This window comes from Cydia strobilella, chromosome 16 (genome assembly GCF_947568885.1).
Source record: "Cydia strobilella chromosome 16, ilCydStro3.1, whole genome shotgun sequence".
Taxonomy (NCBI): domain Eukaryota; kingdom Metazoa; phylum Arthropoda; class Insecta; order Lepidoptera; family Tortricidae; genus Cydia; species Cydia strobilella.
In genome coordinates this window covers 16,094,887-16,121,876 of record NC_086056.1, presented here as the reverse complement: position 1 = coordinate 16,121,876, position 26,990 = coordinate 16,094,887, and the positions used below count along the sequence as shown (strand labels likewise).

The following is a 26,990-nucleotide window of genomic DNA, read 5'->3' as shown; positions in this document are numbered from 1 at the left end:
TAATTTGCATACAACGTTGTATGGTAAATAATGCCTCTCATTTGTACCGAACTGACACATCATGCTAGTTATCATTGTTGAACTTGTTGACAACTTTGGCTTCCAACTATCACTCACTCCTAAACTACCTGCTTGCCAGCCCTACCAAGGGGCCTAAGTATTGTCATCATCATAATACTATTAGGTTGTTTAGGACATTATCTTATTAAAAAATCTTACTCTAAACTCAATCACTAATTTGTTTATACAGAGTGGCTAAAATATAAGTGCATTCCCGTTGTCAGGGAGGTTTTGGGATTATACTGAGCAACTTTTACTATGGGACTAACCACGAAATCAGGAAAAAAAATTACCCTCCATAGAAAATGGACCAGCAAAAATGTATGAAACAGCCAAATTTTTTTTCGCTTTCGTGGTTGCTGAATGCACTTATTTTTTAGCCACTGTGTATATGTAAGTATACCAATTAATAATAACGAATATATAGGTATAAGCAAAACACAAACTACTACAAATTTCACAATGTTGAGATCTTCAATTTGACAATTTGCTAAAGAATGGTAGAGTAGTGTAGTGAAGTATTACAAAACTACTTCTGACAAGTGTGCGGAAGAAATAGCGGCTTAACGCCCACGGATGCTGCCTAAATACAGCTTTTGAAACTTTTCCAATATTTATTTTTGTCAGATGAGATTTATGACAGTTGTGTATTTTATTACCTAAATGGATTAATTTTTAGATGATTGCAAGAAAAGGCAATATATAATTAAGAAATAATGAATTACCTAAGGTACCATCAGGCGTCATCCATTAATTACATCACACGTTTAGAGGGGGGGGGGGAGGGGGTCAAGAAAATGTGAAACTTTGTGACGTCACATTAACTTATTTAAATTATTGTATTCGCTGTACAGTTAAATAACAAGTTTTTGGTACGATAATCGTTTAATTGTCTTTCTTAATCTGTTTTGGGTTATAAAACCACTAATATTTCTTTTGTCAAAAATATTTTGATATTATGATTTAGACGTACCAGCATCAGCTACCTGTCTAAAATGAAATAATAATAATAAATATGATTAAAACTTAATTCGATTTGCCAATTTCATTGAAAAAATGTGACGTCACACCAGGGGGGGGGTTTGCCAAATGTGACCAAGTCTGACAAGGAGGGGGGAGGGGTCGAAAAACCTCGTGTGACGTAATTAATGGATGAACCCTCATCAACAGTATTAACTAACAGTTTGTCAACCATATAGCAAAGACATAGGGTCAGGTCAACCAATGGTTAGTTAAAACCATTGCTGTTAGTACTTGTTTGCAACATACCAAGGCAATCAATTTAAAACAAGACTAAAGTAAATTACATTACAAATATATTAAGGTGTTCTAACAACATCCCTTAATGATTTTTTTTAACGACTAACTAGACAACAAAACAAACATTCGTCATCCGCACAGCCGCATGTGAACTATCCCAGAGGTCACTGAGCCAAATGGATGAACTAGAAACATTATTTTCTACAATTTTAATACAGTTCAATTTAGTTTTTTGTTGGCATCAAGTTCATAAATAGTTTGAACGAAATTGCCTTTGCATATAGAAAGATAGAATAATATGATTTTTATGTAGAATATTTGCATGATTGTGTTGTGATAAGTTTTTGATGTAATAAAAAAAAATTGGTCTGATTTATAAAGAACTTTTGTTGACTAAACGGGAGTTATATTTGATCAAATGCACTTCATTATTTACCCTCAACATAAATATGATTCCAGTTTAATTAAACCATTCTTTGTGTAATAACTAATCTAATGATTAATATCTTAATGACAAGTGTTTTGTAGTCGTCAAAATGATTTATAAAAAAAATAGAAGTTGATAGTGACAACATTTGATTTGATTTATTGTAACATGAGGAGCTTAGAGAAAAGCATGGTGATTGATATAATTATTCTTTAGGGTGAATGTTTAATGCCAGTTCAACCCAGCAGCTCCCAAGAACAGGAGTCCGAGAGGGCGCGCCTGGGCGCCCTCGTCTATTTCAATGATTTATAGATAAAATGTACACATCTGTGGCAAATCGAAAGTTACAAAACAGGTATAAAGCTTAAAAACCACAATAGAAGCGGAAAGTCTCTCAAGCCGGGTATAGCCCGGTGGGCTCACTTTGGTACCTTCGTAAATGCGGGGCTCAGACGCTCGCTGCGCGGGCGGCGCGGGCTTGCAGCTAGAGCGCCGCCGACTCCGGCGCCATCAACGGCGACAGCGCGCCCGCCACGCGCCGCCCGCGCTCCAACTCGAAGCGCGCGTCCGGCGAGCGCCGGCCCGGCGCCGCGCCGTCCTCGGGCAGGAACGCGGCCACCAGCAGGGCACAGATGACCAGCAGCGCGCCCAGCACGAATGGCGGGCCCGGCACTAGGCGGACGTAGCGGTCCGGCTCCGGTCGGCCGTCCGTCGCATGTTCCTCGTTCAAATCCACGTGGAACAAGTAGAAGATGACACCAAACATCGCGGGCCCAAGGCCGTTGCAGAGCCCGCGCACCCCCGTCACCATACCCTGCACGACGCCTTGTCGGTCCGGCCGCGAGTTCACGGACACGAACGCGCTGATTGCGGGGTATGTGATCGAGCCCAGCGCCGCCAGCACGCCCGCCGCCCACATCATCCACGTCCGGGAACCAAACCCATACCACATGAGCTGCAGCATTTCAAACAACAACCCCACCATGATGGTGTGCTTTGGTCCTAGAGTCCTCATTAGGAAGCCGAGGATCACTTGCACTCCAATACTCAGCACTCCCACGATTGCGATGAAAATTGCCACTTGCACTACACCGAAACCCATCACTAGTTTGAGGTACACAAATATGCACGAATACTGTCCTGCCTCAGGGAGGTAGGACAAGAACACAGCCACACACAGCATCAACACCGTACGGTCCGCTCCTACTTTCCTTAGTGCAGCAAATGGGTCGGCCTGCTCCCAACTGATTGCAGGGCCCCATCCACTGGGTCGGACTTTCTCGGGCAAGCTTTCAGGCACGGCCACCATTATAAAGAATACGTCCAGCACGGCGACGGCAGTGGCGGCGGCTACCACGAGCGCCTCACCGTAGAGGTCCATGAGGTAGGCGCCGAGCGCAGGCGAGATTACCATGCTAGCGGCGAAGGTAGCAGAGACCAGCCCGTAGGCGCGCGAGCGTTCCGCCTCCGTGGTCACATCCGCCACGTACGCGAACACAATCGAAAACGTCACGGCGAACACTCCACTGATGCTAATCATGGCGAAGAACCACCAGGTGTTGATGGTCATTAGCGGGATCGGAGCGCACGTGAAGAACACCGTCACCAGAAGGAAGAACTTCCGGCCCCAGACGTCTGACAGCGCGCCGATCAGCGGCGCGGACAGGAACGACAGGATGCCCTTGATGCCCATTATCAGTCCGTTCATCAGGAAAGTGTGATCTGGGAACGTGGCGTTTAGCACCGATATGATTGGCATCGTGAGCAATCCCCACGCGAAGAACTCCAAAAAGATCACCACTAGTGCGTGGAACACGGAAGGCTCCCCGATGCCAGACATCGTCATGATCCCGTCTTTCATTGCGGTCTTTCTGTTTCTTATCACCATTTCTACTTCGGTTTTTGTCGTTTTCGTGGGCGTCATTTAAGAATCGATCCGTTTATTTCCCTACAGAACTATTTAATTAGAGACATTTTGAAAACCTAGGAACTACATGGAGAAATATACGAGCCAGTAGCAGCGACGTCAAAATTCCACTGAAAATTGAATGGAAAACAACTCGATATTTGTGCTGCCAGGATATAAATAAAATCATGCACAAAATTTCAAATGTTAAACCCAAATTTAAGACTTTACCATAACAAACTAGTAACAAAACGTTTTGAAATAAAAATTGAAAATGTTGAAGATGAAGACATTTTGTTGTGCCTAATAAGCATATAAACTTAATAAATATATCTGAGGAAACTCCTCAAACATCCTCAAATTTCTACCGCTTCAGTTTTTTTATACAATGGTAACATTTATTTTCAAAATGTGGCATAGACAATGTAAACAAACCGTAATTTTTCTTTTTCTGCAGGAGATTTAGACTGAGTTTACACTATTCTAGTAAACAATCTTGTCGTCTATTAGGTACTTAAATTAAGTTGATTTCAAATTATTTACGAATCAATGAAAATGAAAACCTACTCGTCGCTGTCAATACTTTGAACTGTCAAAACAAAATTTATTGTAATCGGAGAACTGAGAAGATTGAGAGGCGTTAACCGAGAGAGTATCCCTAAAAAAATCCCTGTTCGACAAAATGGTAAGTATTATTCACAATTTATCAATTGATTCAAGTTTATATAATGACTATAACTTTAATACTTGTTTGTATTGTCCATAGATTCGCTTCATTTTAATTCAAAACCGTGCGGGTAAGACGCGTCTAGCGAAGTGGTACATGAATTTCGATGATGATGAAAAACAGAAGCTTATTGAAGAAGTACACGCCGTAGTCACAGTCAGGGACGCGAAGCACACCAACTTTGTTGAGGTAAGCATTACGCAGACAATACGGTAGTCATGTCTTACACGTCATTTCGTGATTCCGCTACCTGTGTAAAGCAGTTACCTCTTTATAACAATGAAACCGCTTTACAATGTTTTTATTTCATTCAAATATATTTTCATCAGTAGGATGAATGAATTGAATGACTCACAAAGGCTTAACCAATGTGTTGCAGTTCCGAAACTTCAAGATAGTGTACCGGCGGTACGCGGGGCTGTACTTCTGCATATGCGTGGACGTGAACGACAACAACCTGTGCTACCTGGAGGCCATCCACAACTTCGTGGAGGTCCTCAACGAGTACTTCCACAATGTCTGCGAGCTGGACCTTGTTTTTAACTTCTACAAGGTACACTATTTCTTAATATGTAACCATTTGCACATGCAAGATTTCAGTTTGAACTAATGTTTAAAATATGCCATGTGTGAATGACTATATTGACTATTAATTTAAACAGCTGACAAATTTGGCCCAAAATGGAGTTGTAGTCATATTTTGATGTCAGGTTTGATGTTCAAATATTTGTTTTTTTTAACAAAGTAGCCTTTTTTACACACACAAGCCTCACCTGTTCTATCCATGAACTTAATGCAGTTTGAAAATTTTAAATACTTCTAACTTGGTTTTTAGGGTTCCCTACCCAAAGGGTGAAAACGGGACCCTATTACTAAGACTCCTCTGTCCGTCTGTCTGTCACCAGGCTGTATCTCATCAACCATGATAGCTAGAAAGTTGAAGTTTTCACAGATGTATTTCTGTTGTCGCTATAACAACAAATACTAAAAAGTACGGAACCCTCGGCGGTTTTTATTTTTGAAAAGAAAAGAAAAGAAAATAACTTTATTTTGCTTTATTTTGTATATTGCAAAAACACAAACACAATGTTATTTAACAAATTTGTACCTTAAAAACACCAACCATTCCATTTTTTATTATTAAACTTATAATTGCAGGTGTACACAGTAGTGGACGAGATGTTCCTGGCGGGAGAGATCCGGGAAACCTCACAAACCAAGGTCCTCAAGCAGCTGCTCATGCTCAATTCCCTCGAGTAATGCGTCTCTACGTCTCCCACGTGAGTGCAGCCTCCAGTCATTCAGGTAGTACACAGTTACACACTTTAAACCTAAAAAGGCAACAGTTTCAAGATTGGACATGGTTCAGCATGACCCAAAGAATGTAGAGTGTTACGGCCCGGCCACGACATCGCGCGGCGGCGGCAGCGGCCATAGGTTGGAGCGAGACAACGATCGGACCTTTCGTTCCCATCTATGGCTGCCGCTCGCCACTGCCGCCGCCGCGCGATGTCGTGGCCGGGCCGTTAGTGTTTAAACATAAACATTGTTTTAGAAATAAATCAATTTCAGTACAGAATTGGAAAAAGGGGACGGTTAGATAGTAAATTTTAGTGTATAGAATTTAAAAACAGACATTACAACTTTACATACCTGTTTTGCGATTAACTATTTGTAACAAAGGTGCGGAGGTAGCTAATGTTGATACTGCAATAATTTGTATACTATGTGGCCGCACAAGTCTCGCAGCCCCGGAAGGGAACAGTATTACTTTGGTAGTAAATACTTGTTAATATTATGAAATCATTTCTTATCATCCATGTTAAATATATCTAAATTTCCACTCTATTTATTTACTCAAACTAGAAAAACCTGGTAAAATCAATTGAATCTAATACAGGTTGAATCACGAATGCTGGCACCAATGGAATGAACGAAACTTTAATTGTATAAGTGACACCTGTGAGGCAATTTTCTCGCGCGTATGCTTACTCTGTGTGGACCGCTATTCCCTTCTTTAACACCAGCAGTACAACTACTGAAATAAATTGATTCTTATTGTGTATTAATATATGAAATATATGATCTGTAATATTACACTAGGTGTATGAAGATAATTATTAGAAAATTAGCTTATGTTAAAGTGTATAAGTATGAGTATTTATATCTATTTTATTAATTTTTAATACTCATTCCATTTCTTAGGATCTTGTATGTACTATTGGCTCTGTAGTAGCTTATAGTATTTAATTGGTGAGGATTTAAAACTTGGGCAATAATTTAAACACTTTTTTCATAGTAACGGTTGATAAGTTTATTATGGAAAGCAGTTATATGTAACATTATCTGAACGTGTATGAAGACATTATGGAATAATAAATAACTTAGCTTCATGTTAAGTAACACATTTCAATATAGTGTATCTGTATATAAAAGATTGTATCAATAAGTGTTGTATGTTTCCGTAGAGAAATATCATCATATGAAAGAGTAAAAATAAATCACATTTATGACAAAACGAATTTTATTTCTAAATAGTTTTATTTACATTATAATTCACTTGAGGTTTTAAGATATATAACGTGATTAGCAGTATTAAGAGGCCGGTGTCGATTTTAGTCGCAAATATGTAAAATTGATAGATTTAGTTGGTGAAATTGTACACCTTTTGTTACCTAATTGAAATAACAAGTACTGGTTTCTATTAGCGCATCTTCTTATCTTACCTTTTATCAGATCAATTTGTTGAAAACAGACTCACTCAATTAGTAATGTTTGCTTTTCTGATGGACGTTTAGGTAAACGCGCGTAAAGCACTGGTTTTGTCGCTCTTATTTGTAAATTTCGTAAAGTTTGGACGGCTAAACATGGTAATTTTGTATTACACATATCCTGTACTTGACGTTTATCAGACTACATTTTTATTATTATGACTTTGAAGTAGTGTAAATGAAAGTTAGACGAAATCAATTTTCTCCAGAAATTACTTCAAAACAAGTGACAATTTCTCTGAAAATCGACTTAATTTCAACGTAATTTTGATACTTAAACAATCTACAACATTTGTTGAAACTATTCTTATACATCAATTTGTATAATTTACCACCATAAATTTTTGATGAATTTTTAAAAACTGCCCCTTCTTTTCATATGTTACCTGAGACGCACGCTTGTGACCTCATTATTAAAAGGCAAGATGAGAAGACGTGCTAATAGAAACCAATACTTGTTATTTAGATATTACGTAACAAAACGTGTATAATTTCAACGACTAAATCTATCAATTTAAAATTTTTGCTCCAAAATCGACTACGGCCTCTTAAGGTACACTTCAAAAAATACTAAATATTATGGATAACATTTTCTAAAAGGATTGTGTTGAGAATAGTTTTATTTTTGCTTCTCGTTTAATAGTGTTACACACATTGTTGTGAATGCCTTAATATTCGTGTTGCATCTTCGTTTCTTTTTTCGAGTTTGCGTAGTGTGATAAAGGAAAGATGCAGCACGAATAATGTTTAGGCAAATCTGGATAACATAAAAAAAGTGAATTAGCAGCATTTACTATACAGGTATACACAAACAAGAGCAGTATTTGCGCAAATACAGTATAGTATCCATCCATAATATCATACGCGCACAAAGGCACATTCATACGAGCGTTGAAACATTAATAAGCTTCTACTAGTACACTTAATTCTCCTAAAACCTTATCTCATTACTGTAACGTTCACGAATGGTCATTTAACTATTAGGTATGTACCTATCTGGCGGTACTAATACGCTGAATTGCACTTAGGATGCCTAGGCTTAGGCTCTACTAGCTGAAACTGCTCTGAACGTATTCTTCCAGCCTATGTAGCCATGTTCGTAGGGCTCAACCCCACTCCCAGCGGTGTCTCACCGGCGGGAACACCCACTTATCCGGGTGACCGATGTGGGACACGTTCTTGCCTAAGTCAAACTCGCTCCATCTGAAAAGTGAAGATATAAGTATCGATTAACCAATGAACATATTTATTGATTTAATTTAAACTTTATGACACAAACACAAAAATTAACAAAAGCCGGTCTGCCTTAAAGCAGCCGTGAATTTTCGGGTCTGAAGTCTGATAGAAATACTAGAATTTTGGATTGAATCGATTGAGAATAGGCATGGGCGTATCTTCGTTTGTAATATCACACAGTGTAAAAAGTAACAGTGGACCAACGCCTTTGATGTTTGCGTAAATGTGACAATTAATAAGACGCTAGCCTTGTAACTTGTAAGTAGTAACAATGGCGATGTATGCATGCAGCTCGGGTGCGCGCGACCCACCCCTCGCACCCCGCACGATTGCCCTGTCTAGACGGCTTCGTCGAATGACTGTATTGTTTTATAGACTGATTGTATCATACGTCCTTTTGAGGCGACAGGGCTCCGCTTGCAAGGTTTACTGTAGAGTCAGTCAGTACTCACTTGAAGGGCGGGACGCCTTGCGCCTCGTCGTGCGGCGGGCTGGACACGGCGATGAACTCGTACGCGGGCCGCAGCCGCGCGCTCGTCACCTTGGCGTCGATGGCGCCGTGGCAGCGGTGGCCCAACGCTTGGAACGGGTATGTGCCTGTCAACATTACATTCAGAGAGTTGAGGCTTCGTCGTGTTATGTTTTTAAGCTGCATAGGTATATTGAAAATCGACGTTTTCTCCTATCAGCTATTCGGTATTCTACAGAGATTTATTACATGAAAAAGTAGCTGGTGCGTTATTTGGTGACTGAAGTATCTAAACAACGCATTTAGTAAAGAAGAATAAGGCCATCGTTGGTATTCCTTCGAATTGATTTATCTTAAATCTACCTTCAAAAGTAGATATGATTTTTAGGCGTAAGTAAAAAAATAGAATCTGAGGACGCGGGTATACAATTGGCTATTTGGTTCTAATGAGGGCTGCCATTTTTGTGCTCACCAGTTGGCGCCACTGTAGATGTTTATTTATATAAAATCAATATGTTCTTATATACACAAAGGTATTTTAACGTCTAAATGTGTAATTTAATTTTTTTCAACCTGTTTAAACATTTTTTAAACATTTATTGAGCTATACCTATTGTTTACCATGATTAATGATGGACAAAGATTTTCCACAATTATGAATAAGGAGTGAAAATTCCCGATAAAAAAAGCTTTAAACCCCCCAAACTTCTACCTATGCATTTGACATTTTGAAAGACCTCCATCTACACTAGCGCCCCTAGCGGCGAAATTAAACGCGGTAGTTCTCATTTAGAACTGCTACAGCTAACCATTGGCCGGGTTTAGGTCGTTCCTAGCCGCGACGGCGTTGCATGCGCTGTATGGCGGGTTGCACTGCGGACAGCGCGCCAGAGGATCGTGCTTGTAGTCGTTGTAGCGCATCACGCGGAACATGTCGCGAATGTTGTGGATACCAGCCTGTAATACAGCGTGGAGGTTTGAACTTATTGCACCTCCGTATAAAATATAGGGAGTCATCCTGAATGGGACACGGTTCAAGAAATAGGAAATATTACGCGAAACTCTACGCAGGGGGCGCCACTACAACAATCTGAGGGTCTATCAAAACAAGAAAATCGAAATTTCGCTATCTAACATCTCTGTCACTTGCATATTCGAGCGACAAAGAGGCAGACAACGAAACTTCGGATTCGCGATTCCCGGTAGTGTCTGCAAACAAACCGCCTTGGTGCATCAATGTCATATTTTATTATCTCTGAAAACTTGTCATAAAACTGTTAAAGGCACAGTATGTATAAGTTACTCTGTGGTTTACTAAACGGGCTACTGCTGCACTTTCTGCGGCAGAACATTGCAGTAATATCCCCTATTTAGAAGGAAGACCGTAGAATCTGAGGAAAGTGACAGCAGGCCTATGTTGTCGATACTTATTGGGTCCTTGACTAAGATAGGGAAGATTGTTACCTGAAGTCTCTTGAGCATCCTGGCCCGCGGGTGTGTCTCCTGTCCGAACCAGTCGCCGTACTTCTTCATGCGCTCGAGCCCGCCGCCCAGCTCAAATATCCGCCGAAAGTGTGCCATGTTGTAAGACGGGAAGTAAGAGGTATTGACCAGCGTTGCCGTTCTGCAGAAGATATGGTTTCAAAAGCTAATACATGCGCTTAGTTCGTCGTCTTAGTAGTGAAGCTGCGACAATTTAAACATTTTCCTGTTTGGATTAGTATTATTGTAAAGTACGTTAGATACACCGAAGAACACAAATAGTACCTAAGTCTTTAAGGGTAAAGTACCTATAATAAAAGCCGCCGTATAAGGTTGGGTATTTGCATTTGCGTCTCACATTTTGCTTAGTGAGACGCAATGCACATTGGACCAAGAAATTGTACAGGTGGAATACCACCCTAAGGTCGACACGTTGGCCTTTTAGCAGAGCTTTCATGCTAACATAATATTTTAAAAGCAGTCTCTTGCCAACCCGACTTTCACCAATTTTTTGAAGGTGACCGAGAAAGCTCCATAGCATAGCTCCAAGCTAATACGTAATGGACAGAAAGTTGGACATGAAAGCTGAACCTGAATGGTTTTACAATTAGTAGGGTGACTGCTATAGTTATTGGCCTTTACAAGCCAAAAGAAGTGTTATTGTTAAGAGTGGCCAATTACTAATCTCCACTTACAAGTCGGCCGCCTCGGTGGTCCCGGGCAGCTGCTCCACCACCCACAGCAGGCCGGAGCTCACACTCCCCGGGCACCCCGCCTCTGACGGCTTGAACTTGTTGTAGTCCACTATGTACCTGTCGCACCAATAAAACATTCATATCCCAACGACTCAATGTTCTTTTCAATCAGACTTGATCAATCCTGCAAAAACGTCTTAGATATGTTAGTTTGTGGAGTTGAGGAATTTTAACTATGGTGGACTAACTTAAGAGCCAACAGGAGTGGTCATTTCTCCATACAAACGTACTCGACTGTTTCCTCCGTGGTTTTTGAAGCTAGAGCAATGATTTTTTCAACACAGATTAATATTGTCAATATCTGTGTCGGTGTGTTTTGCTTTTTTTGATATTTTTGTTTTTTAAGGCGCTAGAGCCCTTCACACGTGGCCAAAAATGGCCTTACTGACTATGCCGCATTGAGAGGCGTGGTATTCAAAACTGGTATCAATTAGCCAAAAAATCAAAACAGTCCGACACAGACAATTTCATAATCATTTAGATTTCCAAATTTGGTTACGATTGGTTAAGTTTTGGAGGAGGAAACAGTCGAGTACAAAACCTCGATTTTTGAGATTTTTACGCAGGATTTTTCGCCTAAGCTGCAGTTGTTCTTATCGCACTAATTTTAGGGGCGGGGTCAAGTTTCTAAATACGTACACAGACAGAAAAGTGATGGGCAATAGTCGACATTAAATGTCGATAATCTAGTGATGTGATAAGATCGATAAACCTTTTCAAAGTCGCGATTTGCCTCTTAGTAGGCGAAGTAAGTAAAGTGAGTATGCACTTTGGCCTCAGGGGATATCGTTTAACACTATTTATTATTCCTTGATTCATACAAAGCTGAGCTGACGCACTAGCTACGAAATTAAGTCCTGGTAACCCGCGAAAAAGGGAGGGGAAAAGTCGGCTTCTGCGGTCCAGTTTGCCTCTATTTCTACATATCTGTTGCTATGAGATCAAATTTGGTATAATTATTGTGTAAATTAGGGACGAATAATTTATTTTAGAAATAATAGTTTCACATTTTCATACACAAATCTGAATATATGAACGAAACATTAAAATCATATATAATTTTTGGTCACTGATTTGCTCTTTAGAAGCAAATTGTGGTGATTTGCACTAAAAATTAATTACACAATTTAGTCCATTTATTCGTTATTTAGAAAAGTATCAGTTCTAAGTACGTATTCATACATTTGATTGTAAAAAGAATTAGTAATACTTTGGTTAAAATATTGTTTTATATTTTACAATTTTCACTATTATTCTAAAATTTATTTTAAATAAAGTATTACTTTTATTAAATCGTTTATGACGTGATCTTATTAAGTATGTATATGAAAAGGGCTCCACGAGGCGAAATACTTTTTACGCCAATTATTTTCTTTTTTATTTATTTACAACAAAGACGAAAGTTCGAGAAAAATGTGGTTACTTAATAATTGCCTAACTTGTTGAAAAAATAACTTTACATACTATCAACTTATAACCGTAGTATATTCCATGATATGTTTTAAATGCGCCATATTTTTTTCTAATTTTTAAAAGAATATTTAATACCTTTAAAATAATATCTGTCTGTCTGTCTGACTGTCTGTCAATCTATCTGCCAGTCTGTCACCAGGCTGTATCTCATGAACCGTGATAGCTAGACAGTTGAAATTTTTACAGATGATGTATTTCTGTTGCCGCTATAACAAGAAATACTAAAAACAGAATAAAATAAATATTTAAGTGGGGCTCCCCAAACAACAAACGTGATTTTTTGCTGTTTTTTGCGTAATGGTACGTTTGCGTTTTTTGTTAATAGCTTTTGGACTTTTTTTATGTGGGAATGCTTCGAATACATTTTTCTAGACATCATTCCGAATCTAATGAGGTATCATACGTATTTTTAGGAGTTAGTATCTCTATTAGTGGCAGCCGTACAAGCCCAATTTCAAAGAAAAACCGCAAATGGATGTACAAGTTAGCCGTTTGGCACACGCATACTGAGGTCAAAACAAAATTTTTGACCCGCAGTTCCTAAAAAAATCCCTTAGGAAGGGTGTGCTACAAGATTTTTTTTTTGTATGGAAAAAAACATTTTTTTTTTCAAAAACCTATCGTGTGTGGTATCATACGAAAGGGCTTTTTGAGGCGATTCTAAAAGTATACCAAATCATTACATTTTAGCCATTTTTTTTTGTAAATTAAAACAAATAGAATTTTCAAAACATACCAAGTTTGGGGTCAAGTTAAAGGGTTAAAGAGGTATTTCCCGTTGGATATTACGTATCCTTGTATGATTAATATGTACCGTATCTGCAGTACAGTTCCATAAGTCTCGTAAAATAGGTATTGAAGTAGAACGGCCGGTCCGGGCCGTAGCAACTACGCTCGCATTCCATTGCTAATTGTTCTGTTTATAAGTTATTGATACACCCGACAAAAAAAAAAACAAAAAAAAGTGTTTTTTGTTTAATTTAGTTTAATTTGTATACTTTTAGTTTAAGTCATATATGTTAATACCTACAGTATTAAGTTATTTGTTATAGGTTAAGTGTGCGCTCACCGATAAAATGTATTTTGCGTGAAAAAACAATTAATTCTCGTGTAAGTGAATATTATGTATTCTTATGAGAAAATAAAGATCTTTAAACCTAACTGTGTCACTTTGTATTTAAAAAAAAACTAAATAAAATTATTTTTAAAATTCCTTTTTTTGGGTTAGATATGAGGAAATCACGTATCATATTTGGTATATTGTACAAAAAAAATCAGCCATATCGTATCTGGAGGAGCCCAAACTTGGTATGTTTTGAAAATTCTTTTTGTTTCAATTTAAGAAAAATGGCTAAAATGTAATGATGTGATATATTTTCAGAATCGCTTCAAAAAGCCCTTTCGTATGATAGATAAGAGAAGAATACGATAGGTTTGAAAAAAAAAGTTTTTTTATACAAAAAAAAAAAGATTTTTTATACAAAAAAAAGTTTCAGCACTCCCCTCCCAAGGGATTTTTTTTTAGGAACTGCGGGTCGATAATTTTGTTTTGACCTCTAGTATACGTGTACCAAACAGCTAACCTGTACATCGATTTGCGGTTTTTTAATGCGAACAGCTTACACTATATTTTTAACCACCTTGAACGTTTTGTAGACTAGACTATTGTCCCAAATTGGGGTTTCTTATTCATTCCGACCAGGATTAGGAGCTCTTCAAACATACCTATTTTAATCAAAATCTGACTCATAAATAAAAAACGGACCATTAATAAAACTGTATAATTACATCAACGTAAGAAATATCTCATGTCACATGTTTCTTTGTTATGATAATTTTATCTAACCTGAGGCTTTCTTTTTTTCTAATCAACGAAGCCGGAGAGAGACAAATTTGTTTTTCATCACACTTGCTCGAAAAGATCTTATTTCATGCAGGTGTACTGAAGGGAAAACAAAAGGCCTATATTGTTCCCGCGGGAGTTATAGCTTTCTTTTTTTAATTAGATATGTCACTAATTCATACGAAGTACGAACCAAGTAAGTTATAAGTAAAATACTTTGTTTAAAGTATAAGGGTGTGTAAGGGAGTTTTACTTCTAAAATACTGACAATTATAATTTAGTATTTTTGTTTATAATATTTAATTGGATTAATTTAATAGCCGTTTAAAATATTTTTACACAAAATTTTCAATCGTGGCTGAATGCCGAAGGTCTGTGCCTTAGATGCCTAACCTGTCAAGAAATGACAATATGGCGGACGAATATTTGAAATGTCACCGTATTTTATAATTATTTCCCTGAAAATTTAGTTTTTCATCACAAGTGTAACGAAAACCATTGTGTGTAACTCCGGGGGTAAGAATATTGTAAACTCCTCCTTTACAAAATCTCACTTACCCCCCTCGTTGCACAATGTAGGTACTAATAGCACAGCGTGTCGAAAGTTGATACTTTCCGCACGGAAACGAGAAAAGAAATGATTGTTTTTTTACTCTCCTGTAAAAGTCAAAATGTTATTTGGATTGCAGGTTGTAGAAGGATATTGAATTCAGCTACCTAAAATCAAGAAGTTAAATCACAATAACAGGAAATAAGTAAACGCTCAGTGGTGGTAGCGAGCTAAGCTAACAGAAAAAGTTTGTAAGAACTAGCTATAGCCTATGATATGCCTATATAGCGGGCCGCGACCGCGACGCGACTTGCAGGCATAAGGTCCGTGAGCGCAAATGACGTGCGCGTCTGTGTGCGTGCACCACACACACGGGGATATGGCGGCGCCGCCCCCGTCAGCGCGACGGAGATAATCAGTTTGAAATCTCAAAATTGAGAATTCGCTCAGCTCCTGTTGGCTCTTAAGGGCAATTAGATATTAGATAAGACTCGAAATAAGAACAACAATTATAATAACAGAGCTTCCTTCGAATTGTTATCATCATTGTTAGGTGAGAAGCAGACCAAATATTCAAAACAGAAAGTAGCTGACAGAGACAAACAACACAGAGAGAGATAAACAAGACAGAGAAGGTACCACTGGTTATTGTAAGTGCCACTATTTCGCTGACTGAAGATCTTGACCCACTCGCGTCCGTTGCGCGCCACCCGGTTAGCCACCATCACACGCACGAACTCCAGGATCTAAATTCAGTAATTACATCAGAAAACTTTTGATTATTTTTAAAGTTTCATCAAGGTATTGGCTATAACAGTGATGTGACGGGGTAGGTACTCATGTGCTCAACTTGCGCTCACACGAATATCTGTAGGTCCAGTAGATGCCTTAGACCTACCCCTACCCTTAGCCCTACCGTAGACCTTCACAACGTTTAGTCAAGGCTAATTACGGTGACCAGCGATGCTGATGGATAAGTTGTCTTCACTGTCATAGTGCAAAGATTAAGAGCCAACAGGAGTGGTCATTTCTCCATACAAACGTACTCGACTGTTTCCTCCGTGGTTTTTGAAGCTAGAGGAATGATTTTTTCAACACAGATTAATATTGTCAATATCTGTGTCGGTGTGTTTTGCTTTTTTTGATATTTTTGTTTTTTAAGGCGCTAGAGCCCTTCAAACATGGCCAAAAATGGCCTCACTGACTATGCCGCAATGAGAGGCGTGGTATTCAAAACTGATATCAATTAGCCAAAAAATCAAAACAGTCCGACACAGACAATTTCATAATCATTTAGATTTCCAAATTTGGTTACGATTGGTTAAGTTTTGGAGGAGGAAACAGTCGAGTACAAAACCTCGATTTTTGAGATTTTTACGCAGGATTTTTCGCCTAAGCTGCAGTTGTCCTTATCGTACTAATTTTAGGGGCGGGGTCAAGTTTCTAAATACGTACACAGACAGAAAAGTGATGGGCAATAGACGATATTGAATGTCGATAATCTAGTGATGTGATAAGATCGATAAACCATAACAGTCGCGATTTGCCTCTTAGTAGGCGAAGTAAGTAAAGTGAGTATGCACTTTGGCCTCAGGGGATATCGTTTAATACTATTTATTATTCCTTGGTTCATACAAAGCTGAGCTGACGCACTAGCTACGAGATTAAGTCCTGGCTACCCCCCAAAAAGGAAGGGGAAAAGTCGGCTTCTGCGGTCCAGTTTGCCTCTATTTCTACCTATCTGTTGATCATGATCTATGAGATCAAATTTGGTATAAATTTTGTGTAAATTAGGGACGAATAATTTATTTTAGAAATAATAGTTTCACATTTTCATACACAAATCTGAATATATGAACGAAACATTAAAATAAAATAAATATTTAAATGTCGCTCCCAAACAAAAGACTTGATTTTTTTGCCGTTTTTTGCGTAATGGTACGAAACCCTTCGTGCGCGAGTCAGACTCGCACTTGGCCGTTTTTTGTTAATAGCTTTTGAACTTTTTTTATGTGGGAATAAATTAACGCTTCGAATACATTTTTCTAGACATCATTCCGAATCCAATGAGGTATCATACGTATTTTTAGGAATTAGTATCTCTATTAGTGGCAGCCGTACAAGCCCAATTTCAATGAAAAACCGCAAATCGATGTACAGGTTAGCCGTTTGGCACACGCATACTAAGAGGTCAAGACAAAATTTTTGACCCGCAGTTCCTAAAAAAATCCCTTTTTTTTGTAAATTAAAATAAATAGAATTTTCAAAACATACCAAGTTTGGGGTCAAGCTAAAGGGTTAAAGAGGTATTTCCCGTTGGATATATGGATATTACGTATCATTGTATGATTAATATGTACCGTATCTGCAGTACAGTTCCATAAGTCTCGTAAAATAGGTATTGAAGTAGATTGTGTCACTTTTTTTTTTTTTTTTTTTTTAATCTGGTTTTTATGGAGGCTTTGGACACTCTAGGTGAACATGTCAGCCTCATGGGTGCTATCATAGTTCCCTACTCAAGGGAGAGGTCAATAAAGTGGTAAACACTGATTGCTTTGTCCGATATAGGTTCTGCCAACCAACAATTGATCTGTCCATTGTGCATGGAGCCCAGACTACCAAAAATTCTTTTTCTCAAGTCCGAATTCCGGACGCATTCCAACAACACGTGAGACAAGTCATCAGTCTTCTGACAGTTTGCACACAGTGGTGACGATTTAACACCCATCATGCACAGAAATTTGTTTGTAGGGATGTGTCCGGACCGGACTCTGAAAGCTGAGACTAACACTTTTCTAGAGAGGTTAGCAGAATCAAACCAGGGTATCCACAAGGGTCTATCTTGGATTGTTCTGTACCAGATTCCAACACCCCTTGATAAAGCTTGTTCTCCAAAATAGTATTCCCATTTCTGTAAACATCTTTTTTTAATTCTGGGAATTACTTCACTTGAATATGGTATAGAATCGAGTACAGAGCCATCCATTACAGCGGTTTTAGCAAGCTTATCTACTGCCTCGTTTCCTACTAACCCTACGTGGGAAGGAATCCACTGTATTTTAACAACTCTATCTTTACAAATAAACTCATGAATCAACTGTAGAGCTTCATATGCAACAGGCATGCCTCTTTGTCCAAAAACACAACGATTAAGGTGTTGAAGTGCACTCTTTGAGTCAGATAGTATTACAACTGGAGTACTATTAGCTAGATTATTTGCATAACACAAGGCTTCTTTAATAGCTACAAGTTCAGCTCGCATAACGCACGCGTCATCATGCAGCTTCCACATGAGTGAAACATTGCACTGAGGATCAAACAGAGCTGCTCCAACACCTTGTACACACTTCGAACCATCAGTGTATATTTTATGAAATTGGACATACTGCTCAGTAAGCACTCTCAGTGTAGAATTTCTCAACGCCTCATTCTGTTGATGCCGCTTAGGGACATCAATATAATCAATGCTATCCATTATACATGACCTGGTGTCAACCGAGGACACCCACGTGTTCAAAGAGTACATATCCAATTTGTCACAGTGATGCACAGGTAAATCTTTCCATTCATCATAAATTTTTGCTAACAAAGGAAAATTTATAACAGAAAATTGGTAACGTTTAGTCAAAATGCTCTGTAACGCGGAAATAATGGGGCTGTTTGATCTTGATCTAATTCTTAGTAAAAATCTACAACCCAACCAATAACGGCGCACAACCAGAGGAGGGATGGAGAGTTCACTTTCCATAGCTATAACAGGAGTGCTGCGTATGAAGCCTCCGCACACACGCAAAGCTCTATTTTGCAAAATGTCTAATTTCTTTAAATGATAAATAGCACAGCTTCCATAAATAAAACTACCATAATCCAGGCGACTTCTTAAGAGAGATATATAGAGGCGCCTGAGATGTTTAGGGTGAACTCCCCAAGATTGTGTCACTTTGTATTGAAAAAAAAAAAAAAAAAAAACTATATAAAATTATTTTTAAAATTGCTTTTCTGGGGTTCGATATGAGGATATCACGTATCATTTGTGGTATATTGTACAAAAAAATCAGCCATATCGTAACTGGAGGAGTCCAAACTTGGTATGTTTTGAAAATTCTTTTTGTTTCAATTTAAGAAAAACCGGTCAAGTGCGAGTCGGACTCGCGTTCCAAGGGTTCTGTACATTACAAAATTTAAACAATGTATTTTTTATATGAAACGTGAGTGAAATGTCTTTAAAAAACCCGTAGGGGTCGGATCAAAAACTAAGTAATTAAGTCCGACTCACGCTTGACTGCAATTTCCAATAGGTTTTCCTGTAATCTTTTGGTAAAGATCTATTTTGTGTAATTTTTTTGAATAACTTCTAAATTATTTATCCTAAATTATAAAAAAATGTATTAGAGATTCTCACAATGAGCTCTTTCACTTGATATATAACACGATATAGTTTAAAATACTTTATTTTTAATTTTCTCATTTACCCCCCAAAAGTGGCCCCCATGTTTAAAATTCATTTGTTTACGTTACATGTCCGTCTTTGGGTCACAAACTTACATATATGTATACCAAATTTCAACGTAATTGGTCCAGTAGTTTCGGAGGAAATAGGCTGTGACAGACGGACACACAGACAGACAGACGCACGATCCTATAAGGGTTCCGTTTTTCCTTTTGAGGTACGGAACCCTAAAACTGGCTAAAATGTAATGATGTGGTATTTTCAGAATCGCTTCAAAAAGCCCTTTCGTATGATAGATAAGAGAAGATTACGATAGGTTTGAAAAAAAAAATTATATAAAAAAAGGTTTCAGCACTCCCTCCTAAGGGAATTTTTTTTAGGAACTGCGGGTCAAAAATTTTGTTTTGACCTCTAGTATACGTGTACCAAACGGGTAACCTGTACATCGATTTGCGGTTTTTTTATGCTAACAGCTTACACTATATTTTTCACCACCTTGAACGTTTTGTAGACTAGACTATTGTCTCAAATTGGGGTGGTTTCATATTTATTCCGACCAGAATTAGCTCTTCAAACATTTTTATCAAAATCTGACTCATAAATAAAAAACGGACAATTAATAAAACTGTATAATTACATCAAAGTAAGAAATATCACATGTCACATGTTTCTTTGTTATGATATTTTATCTAACCTGAGGCTATTTTTTTCTATTCCACATAGCCGGAGAGCGGCAAATTTGTTTTTAATCACACTTGCTCGAAAAGATCTTATTCTATGCAGGTGTACTGAAGGGAAAAGGCCTTAATGTTCCCGCGGGAGTTATAGCTTTCTTTTTTAATTAGGTATGTCACTAATTCATACGAGCCAAGTAAGTTATAAGTAAAATACTTTGTTTAAAGTCAAGGTATAAGGGAGTTTACTTTTAAAATACTTACGACTACAATTTAAAATTTTTGTTTATATTTAAAAATATTTAATTGGATTAATTTAACAGCCGTTATCTTGTATGTTTTTATACAACAATGTTTTCTTGTATGTCCATGTTATGTTATGTTTTTTTTACTCTTCTGTACCTTGAAATGTAAATTAGATTGCAGGTTGTAGAAGGATATTGAATTCAGTTACTTAAAATCAAGGAGTTAACCACAATAACAGGGAATAAGCAAACGCTTAGTGGTGGTAGCGAGCGAACGATTTATAATCGAAGAATAAAGTAAGAAAAGAACTGGGTGGTGTGTGGCGTGGTATTTGGTATGCATAGGTATAGCGTAGCGGGCCGGCCAGCGGAGGCCGGCGAGGAGCGCAAAATGCGTTCGCGTCTGTGTGCGTGCACCACACACACTGGGATAGTCCCTCGCTACGCGGTACCGCCCCCGTCAGAGCGACGGCGATATTCAACTTGAAATCTCAAAATTGAACCCGGGCTCACCTCCTGTACAGGAAGCAAAACTTGTAGACATCTTGCATTCGCGTAAGAGTTAGACGGAGAGCAGAATTACTTTTCCAACCGGCTTGATGAGGTCGAAGAGCGCGCGCTAACTGTTCCCGATGGTCGTCTCCGCCGGCACCAGCCCCGACGAGATGATGTAGACTTCTAAGGATTGCAACACTCGTGAGTCACACAGATGGCGAGCAGACCGACCTTTCCAACTGGGTTGATGAGTTCGAACAGCGCGCGCCGGCTGTTCCCGATGGTCGTCTCCGCCGGCACCAGCCCCGACGAGATGATGTAGAAGTCATCTAAGGACTGACACGAACTAGTCAATTTTACGAATGGACACTCGTACAGCGGCCATTACAGCAACTCCACGGGGGCAGAGCTCGTGAGCGATTTAGCGTATCCCCACTACATTAAAAAGAAGAACTTAAACAACATAAAGAAGGTAATGCAAACAATACAACTCGTGTGAGTAAAGCAAGTAAAAGGAAAATTCTTAGAATTGGAAGCGAACCTACGTCGGTTTTAGTAGTTTTATGAAAATTTGAGTCTCAAAAACGTCGAGGTAAAAAGAAAACTTTAGATTTTAGAAGTTTAGTCTTTAAAAGATCGTGCCCTCTAGTTTGACTGCTAAAATAGATGGCACTGTACCAATTGCGCCATATATTTGGCCACTGGAATGACACATTTCAACTTTTGACAACCAGAGCTATCGCATAATGTACAGAGCCGTAAAGCGCCATCTACACCAGCTGTCAAATTCGACGCACGAATTTGTCTTAGATTTTACGCATCTTATATAATCAACTATTATTGTACTTGACAATTTTGACATAGAACGAAATAGTACATTTCGATGCTAGTGCGGAAAGTATGTCATTACTCCACGAGTACCGAGATATTTTGCCACGAGCCGTAGGCGAGTGGCAAGACTCGGGACGAGTGAAGAATGACATATCCGCACGTGTATCGAACGACGTTTTTTAATACAGTTGCGAAAAAATAAGAAAAGCAACAAGTATTAAGGAATGGAATTCGGAACTTTTTATATTATTAATTCTGTGACATCATTGACATTATGAAGAGGTGTTTTTCTAGCTTTTATTCGACTAGAATAGATTTTGTTATTATTATTGAACCCACTTCAATTAAAGTTTTTTTTTTTTCAAATGCATGTTCTAAGATAAGACAGAAACAATTGTAAATATTAAAACATTGTACTATTATTACCTAAATATCGTTATTTACGATTATTTGTGTATCGTATATTTATAAAAACAATATCGAATGTTGCCTTTGGAAACTTAAAACATTCTTGCAGTAAGAAAATACGCCTCTTCTTTGACAGGCGTTCCGTTCCATACAGACAACTTATTATAAGAACGGTTTTTCAACATTAAAAAATAAACGTGTTATAATACTTATAATGATGAAGAGGTAAGTAATAAAATATAAAATAGGCATATTTTTCGTATTCTTACATTAACAGTAGGTTTTTATGTTGATTACGACGTTTAAAGGAAACTAATATAAACACTCATCAATAAGTAGTCATGAATTGGAACAAGTATAAATTTAAAAAAATTGGAAAAGTAAAAAGCACTAGTTCGCGAAAACCAACTTTCCGCACGCTAAACAGCCACGAAAAGTAGCACTTTTTGAGCAACTGTATTAAAAATTATCTTACGGTGGCAAGGCCAGGATAGGAGGAGAACGACATCTTGTAGCCGGGGATCCGTTCCGTGCTGAGACGTGAGACTCGGTAGTTGAGCACGTACATCTTCTGTATCCGAAGCATTGAATTGTAACTGAAGCAAGACTAAGGATGACCAATCATTGCGTAAATCTGGCGTGCACGTCACCTGATTTCTAGAGTCGGTATTCAGTTGTCTCAATATAGGCAAAAGCGGTGGGAATCGGACGAATGTTATGATGCCCCGCCACTGATCTACACAGACAGCTCAGAATAACTTAACTTGATTACTTAAATGGGGGATTCGCGTCAACATAATGATATTATGCTTATATTGGTTTATCAAATGCTGGGATAATGTATTTCATTGACTTTTGGCGCGGGGTAATAGTAGGGCGAGGGCAAGGTAGGCTCGAAGCGTGCCGTGGGGACGGGTTCGTCTCGTCTCGATTGGCTGGAGGATATCGTACCTGTTCCAGGTGGTCTGCGAGGTGTAGAGATTGGACAGGTCCGGCAGCAGCTTGACGAGGCCCGAGCAGCGGTCGAGGCGCGCCGTGGGGTCGGGGTCAATGTCGCGCTTCGAGTGGTTAGAGCGGAGGATTAGGGAGAATGCCAGGTCGTCCAGGTCCCCCACCATGTTCATCCAGCTAAACACAAGAATACATACTACAAGAACAATATAAATATGTCACTTCCCTTTGATGTTATTTTACATATATGTGGATTCTACTGTACGTGTTATATGCAATCTTACAAGATGTCCCGAAAAGTGAGGAGCTTGTCCGGATCCGTGGTGGCGTTCCTGTACCCCCACGCGAGTCCCTGCAGCTGGTAATATAACAGCAAGATCTGTCGACAAGTGCTACTTTACTGAAATAATTTGACAATATCATCAGGTAAATGTAAGTTATGTAAGATAGAGAAGGTAATAGGAACTCTTAGTCCAATTTTAAGTCATCTTAACATTTACAGTAAATAACTGAGCGCCTACCGCGAAAATCGATAATCGAAATTTCGTTATGTCCTTGATGACCCTCTTCGGTAAGTCGGTACCGAGTGAATCATGTCAAGCGTTTTTTGACTTAAAATACGTGAGTGACCCGTTTTAATATATCATCTCTGATCATTCCATGCATCCAATTTGATCCGTTCTTACCTGATACCAGTAGGTTTCGCTCTTATGCTTTACTGCCTCCGTGAGTACGTAGTCCTCGTTGGCGTCCACGAAATCGTCCACCATTTGGCACACGTCTTCCTTGCCGGTGCAAAACCTGCGAAAAATAGGTAAATATCTCATTTTTACTGATTTTATAGTAAGAATAGCTTCTGCTCGCGTGGAATGATGACGAGGCCTCGAATTATCTCCAACATTATAATGAGACTCTCAGTGACTTGTTCTTCTTTATGACTCACACAATTACAGGATATTTTGTGTAGCGGACTCTTATATGTGGCTTTCCATCAGAGAAAGGCCCTTATGCTTCATGTGCATAAGGACCCTTCTCTTATAGAAAACGAATGTGGGTAAGTATAGATAGTACCTATTACTCCTATTAGGCATGTATTAACTTTCCTCATCCTTGAAATAAAACTATGAAAACGGATTATATCGCGTATATTGAATTTATAATTCATCCCGACGTTTCGAACTCCGTTCCGTTTATAATCCGTTTTCATAGTTTTATTTCATGAGTAACTATCGCGGTAACCGAAGACAATATTTCCTCATCCTTATTTGAATAGTAGCCCAAATATATGTATCAAAGCAACAAAAACTTTGATAAAATTATAGGTAGGTATACAATGAAACGATTTATTAAAAAGAATCTCCACGTCTAGCACGTATTACCGTGACTTCGTGCTGTATCATGTGGCAAGTCTAACATGCTAAATCTACTATCAGTGAGCAACATAGGTACCCTTGCAGTACGTTGCACCAGTGCATCCAGATGAGGTCCCGCGAGAGGTAGCCCTCCAGGTACCCGGCCGCATGCGCCTGAAGCGAGTCTGCGAACTCGGCCTGTGTGCTCACTTCTAGGTACGCCCAGCTGAAAGCCGCGTGAGTAGTGAGTAGGTATAGTATGAATTTTCTCAAATGATTTTTACGCCTAAGACCCTAATCTGTTAAACAAAAGCCAATGTTCCTTTTATGCGAGCGGTTCGGCCATTGTGTGCAATTGTCAAAAAAAAATAAAAAAAAATTCAAAATTGTTTTATTTCATTCAGAAACTTTACAAATATTATAGTGGCTGGTGTCTCCTTTTAAGTTATTTACAAAATAACCTGTGCTAGGAGGCACCGCTCTTCCATATCCAAATTACAATTATTTAGTATTATACTATTCTTAAAGCTATGTTTCTTTATTAATTGTGTGTGTGAATTGTGTCTGAGCCCCTAATATACAGAACATATTTGTAATCTAGATATTAGATTCCCCCGGTCCCGGACCCTTACGCCGTACTTTTAGAGCCGTAGTTAGTGCTTCTGGGCATTTTCCGCAAAAAACTATTGTGCCTATTTTGCGTGAAACGAGGTAGCGCTACTCTAACCACCCCAGCTCCTTCATGAAGCCTAGCAATGTTTTCAGGTTGCTATCTGCCTCCTTTAGTGTGCACGGAGTCCCTAGGTATTTGCTCCTGTATACTTCTACCTGTTTTCAGTCTAGGAGAATGTGTTTTGTTGTTTCCTCTTCTTCCATGCACGCTCTGCACATGGGGCTGTCTGTTTTTCCCATATTGTGGTGTTTGTTTAGTGTGTCCTGTAATGAATCCTACTATTTTGCGTAGTTGTAGCCGTAAGGCCGTAACATTCTTAAATCCTCGTAAGCATCATACCTACATAGGTTACCTACATTCACAATAAACAACTTGTATAATTAGAATGACAGCCGGTTCAGTCAGTTCGCACTCTTTTGAAAGTTAGTGACAAATCTTAATAACGAGTAAGTACTCGTAAGTAATGAGTTGCCGATATAGCTAGACTAGATGGGTTTTTTTAATACTACGTCGGTGGCAAACAAGCATACGGCCCGCCTGATGTTAAGCAGTCTCCGTAGCCTATGTACGCCTGAAACTCCAGAGGAGTTACTTTTTTTTTATACTACGTCTGTGGCAAACAAGCATACGGCCCGCCCGATGTTAAGCAGTCTCCGTAGCCTATGTACGCCTGCAACTCCAGAGGTGTTACATGCGCGTTGCCGACCCTAACACTCCTCTCCCTCGTTGAGCTCGGCAACCTTACTCACCGGCAGGAACACAACACTATGAGTAGGGTCTAGTGTTATTTGGCTGCGGTTTTCTGTAAGGTGGAGGTACGAGTACATCCCCAGTTGGGCTCTGCTCTAGATCTGGAATCACATCCGCTGTCCTGTGCCCTACCACACAAAGCGAGAGATCATTCACAGTGCCTATACCTCTCTTTTGGACGTAGTTTAAGGACATACCCGGGTACATGCGCGTTGCGGACCCTAACACCGCACCCTCGTTGAGCTCTAGCGACCTTACTCACAGGCACAAACACAACACTATGAGTAGGGTCTAGTGTTATTTGGCTGCGGTATGGTACTCGATATTCGCCCATTTTTGGTAAATTTGAGAGGGAGAGATGCTTGAAAATCGTAAGCTATGTGTTTAGCGTGTTGCGGGAAGTTTGAATAAGTACCTACGTAATTTTCAGACAACAGGTTCCAAGTTCCAACAAGGATAATAATAAGGCCCATACCCATTTTGAAATATCTCGTTTTTGTAGGAAGCTTTCGCGACGTGGTCATCTGGGATGTCGAACACGTTATCCGTCTGTGTCATGACCATCACAGCTCCTCGTAGTGTTATGAACCCATACCTACCCCCCACCACATTCACAAACACCAACACTAAATACAACAGCAAATAAATACTCATCTTCTTAAACCTTTCGAAGTCTACATTTTACCTAGGTATTAAAAAAATAATCATACTAGTAAGCATTTATGTAAATTAATTGATATAATCTAAAAATCTAGTAAATAAATAAGCTTTTTTAATAAACTTCAATGTGACTTCTTGTCAGTGCTGCCATCCCAAAGTACCTTCTCCTATATATTATACTACTCTTTGGTACCTTCCCAAGATTTTATAGCATGAGGCCGTATAGGGAATATTACGCGAAACTCTGCGAAGGGGGCGCCACTACCACAATCTGAGGGTCTATCGCGAAACAAGAAAATCGAAATTTCGTTATGTAACATCTCTGTTACTCTTGCATATTCGAGCGATAGAGGCGAAAAAAAAGGCAGATAGCGAAATTTGGATTCGCGTTTCCGCGTAGGTCTTCTGTAAACTATGGATGGTATAGAAAGGATGCCAATCTCTTAAGGCAGAATTGTTGCAAAAGTGATCGCTTTTAGCTTTAAATAATAGTTCCTAATCTCTCCGGTGGCGCTAGTTAGGCTCTGGGACATAAGGCAATA

General features: G+C 39.0%; 3 protein-coding genes across 3 annotated transcripts; 1 reads left to right on the top strand and 2 right to left on the bottom strand.

Annotated features, from left to right (window-relative positions):
* Positions 1-1,883: 1,883 nt before the first annotated feature.
* LOC134748221 (hippocampus abundant transcript 1 protein) lies at positions 1,884-3,820 on the bottom strand. Its single transcript, XM_063682941.1, has one exon. It carries the CDS (start codon positions 3,669-3,671, stop codon positions 2,232-2,234), a length of 1,440 nt encoding a protein of 479 aa, XP_063539011.1. The 5' UTR covers positions 3,672-3,820; the 3' UTR covers positions 1,884-2,231.
* A 367-nt stretch (positions 3,821-4,187) lies between these two features.
* Positions 4,188-6,898, top strand: LOC134748231 (AP-2 complex subunit sigma). Its single transcript, XM_063682952.1, has 5 exons — positions 4,188-4,338; positions 4,420-4,569; positions 4,760-4,933; positions 5,539-5,685; positions 6,281-6,898. The coding sequence occupies exons 1-4, from the start codon at positions 4,336-4,338 to the stop codon at positions 5,638-5,640; spliced, it is 429 nt and encodes a 142-aa protein (XP_063539022.1). The 5' UTR covers positions 4,188-4,335; the 3' UTR covers positions 5,641-5,685; positions 6,281-6,898.
* Positions 6,899-8,257: 1,359 nt separating this feature from the next.
* LOC134748229 (putative phospholipase B-like 2) lies at positions 8,258-26,483 on the bottom strand. Its single transcript, XM_063682950.1, has 13 exons — positions 26,264-26,483; positions 24,463-24,591; positions 23,700-23,814; positions 23,298-23,392; positions 23,014-23,190; positions 22,538-22,658; positions 21,055-21,159; positions 15,599-15,705; positions 11,034-11,150; positions 10,321-10,480; positions 9,666-9,813; positions 8,840-8,984; positions 8,258-8,354 (listed from the first exon to the last, which is right to left on the bottom strand). Exons 1-13 carry the CDS (start codon positions 26,440-26,442, stop codon positions 8,258-8,260), a joined length of 1,695 nt encoding a protein of 564 aa, XP_063539020.1. The 5' UTR covers positions 26,443-26,483.
* Between the last annotated feature and the right edge of the window lie 507 nt (positions 26,484-26,990).

Bases quoted from the DNA above. Each gene is read 5' to 3' on its own strand.
- LOC134748221 (XM_063682941.1), bottom strand. From the start codon at position 3,671: ATGACGCCCACGAAAACGACAAAAACCGAAGTAGAAATGGTGATAAGA.
- LOC134748229 (XM_063682950.1), bottom strand. From the start codon at position 26,442: ATGAGTATTTATTTGCTGTTGTATTTAGTGTTGGTGTTTGTGAATGTG. The intron at 23,191-23,297 runs GTAAGATTGCAT...TCTTGTGTTTAG, and splicing joins CTCACTTTTCGGGACATCTT to CTGGATGAACATGGTGGGGG. The intron at 8,355-8,839 runs GTGAGTACTGAC...TTCACTTTTCAG, and splicing joins CAAGGCGTCCCGCCCTTCAA to ATGGAGCGAGTTTGACTTAG.
- LOC134748231 (XM_063682952.1), top strand. The intron at 4,570-4,759 runs GTAAGCATTACG...AATGTGTTGCAG, and splicing joins AGCACACCAACTTTGTTGAG to TTCCGAAACTTCAAGATAGT. The intron at 4,934-5,538 runs GTACACTATTTC...TTATAATTGCAG, and splicing joins TTGTTTTTAACTTCTACAAG to GTGTACACAGTAGTGGACGA.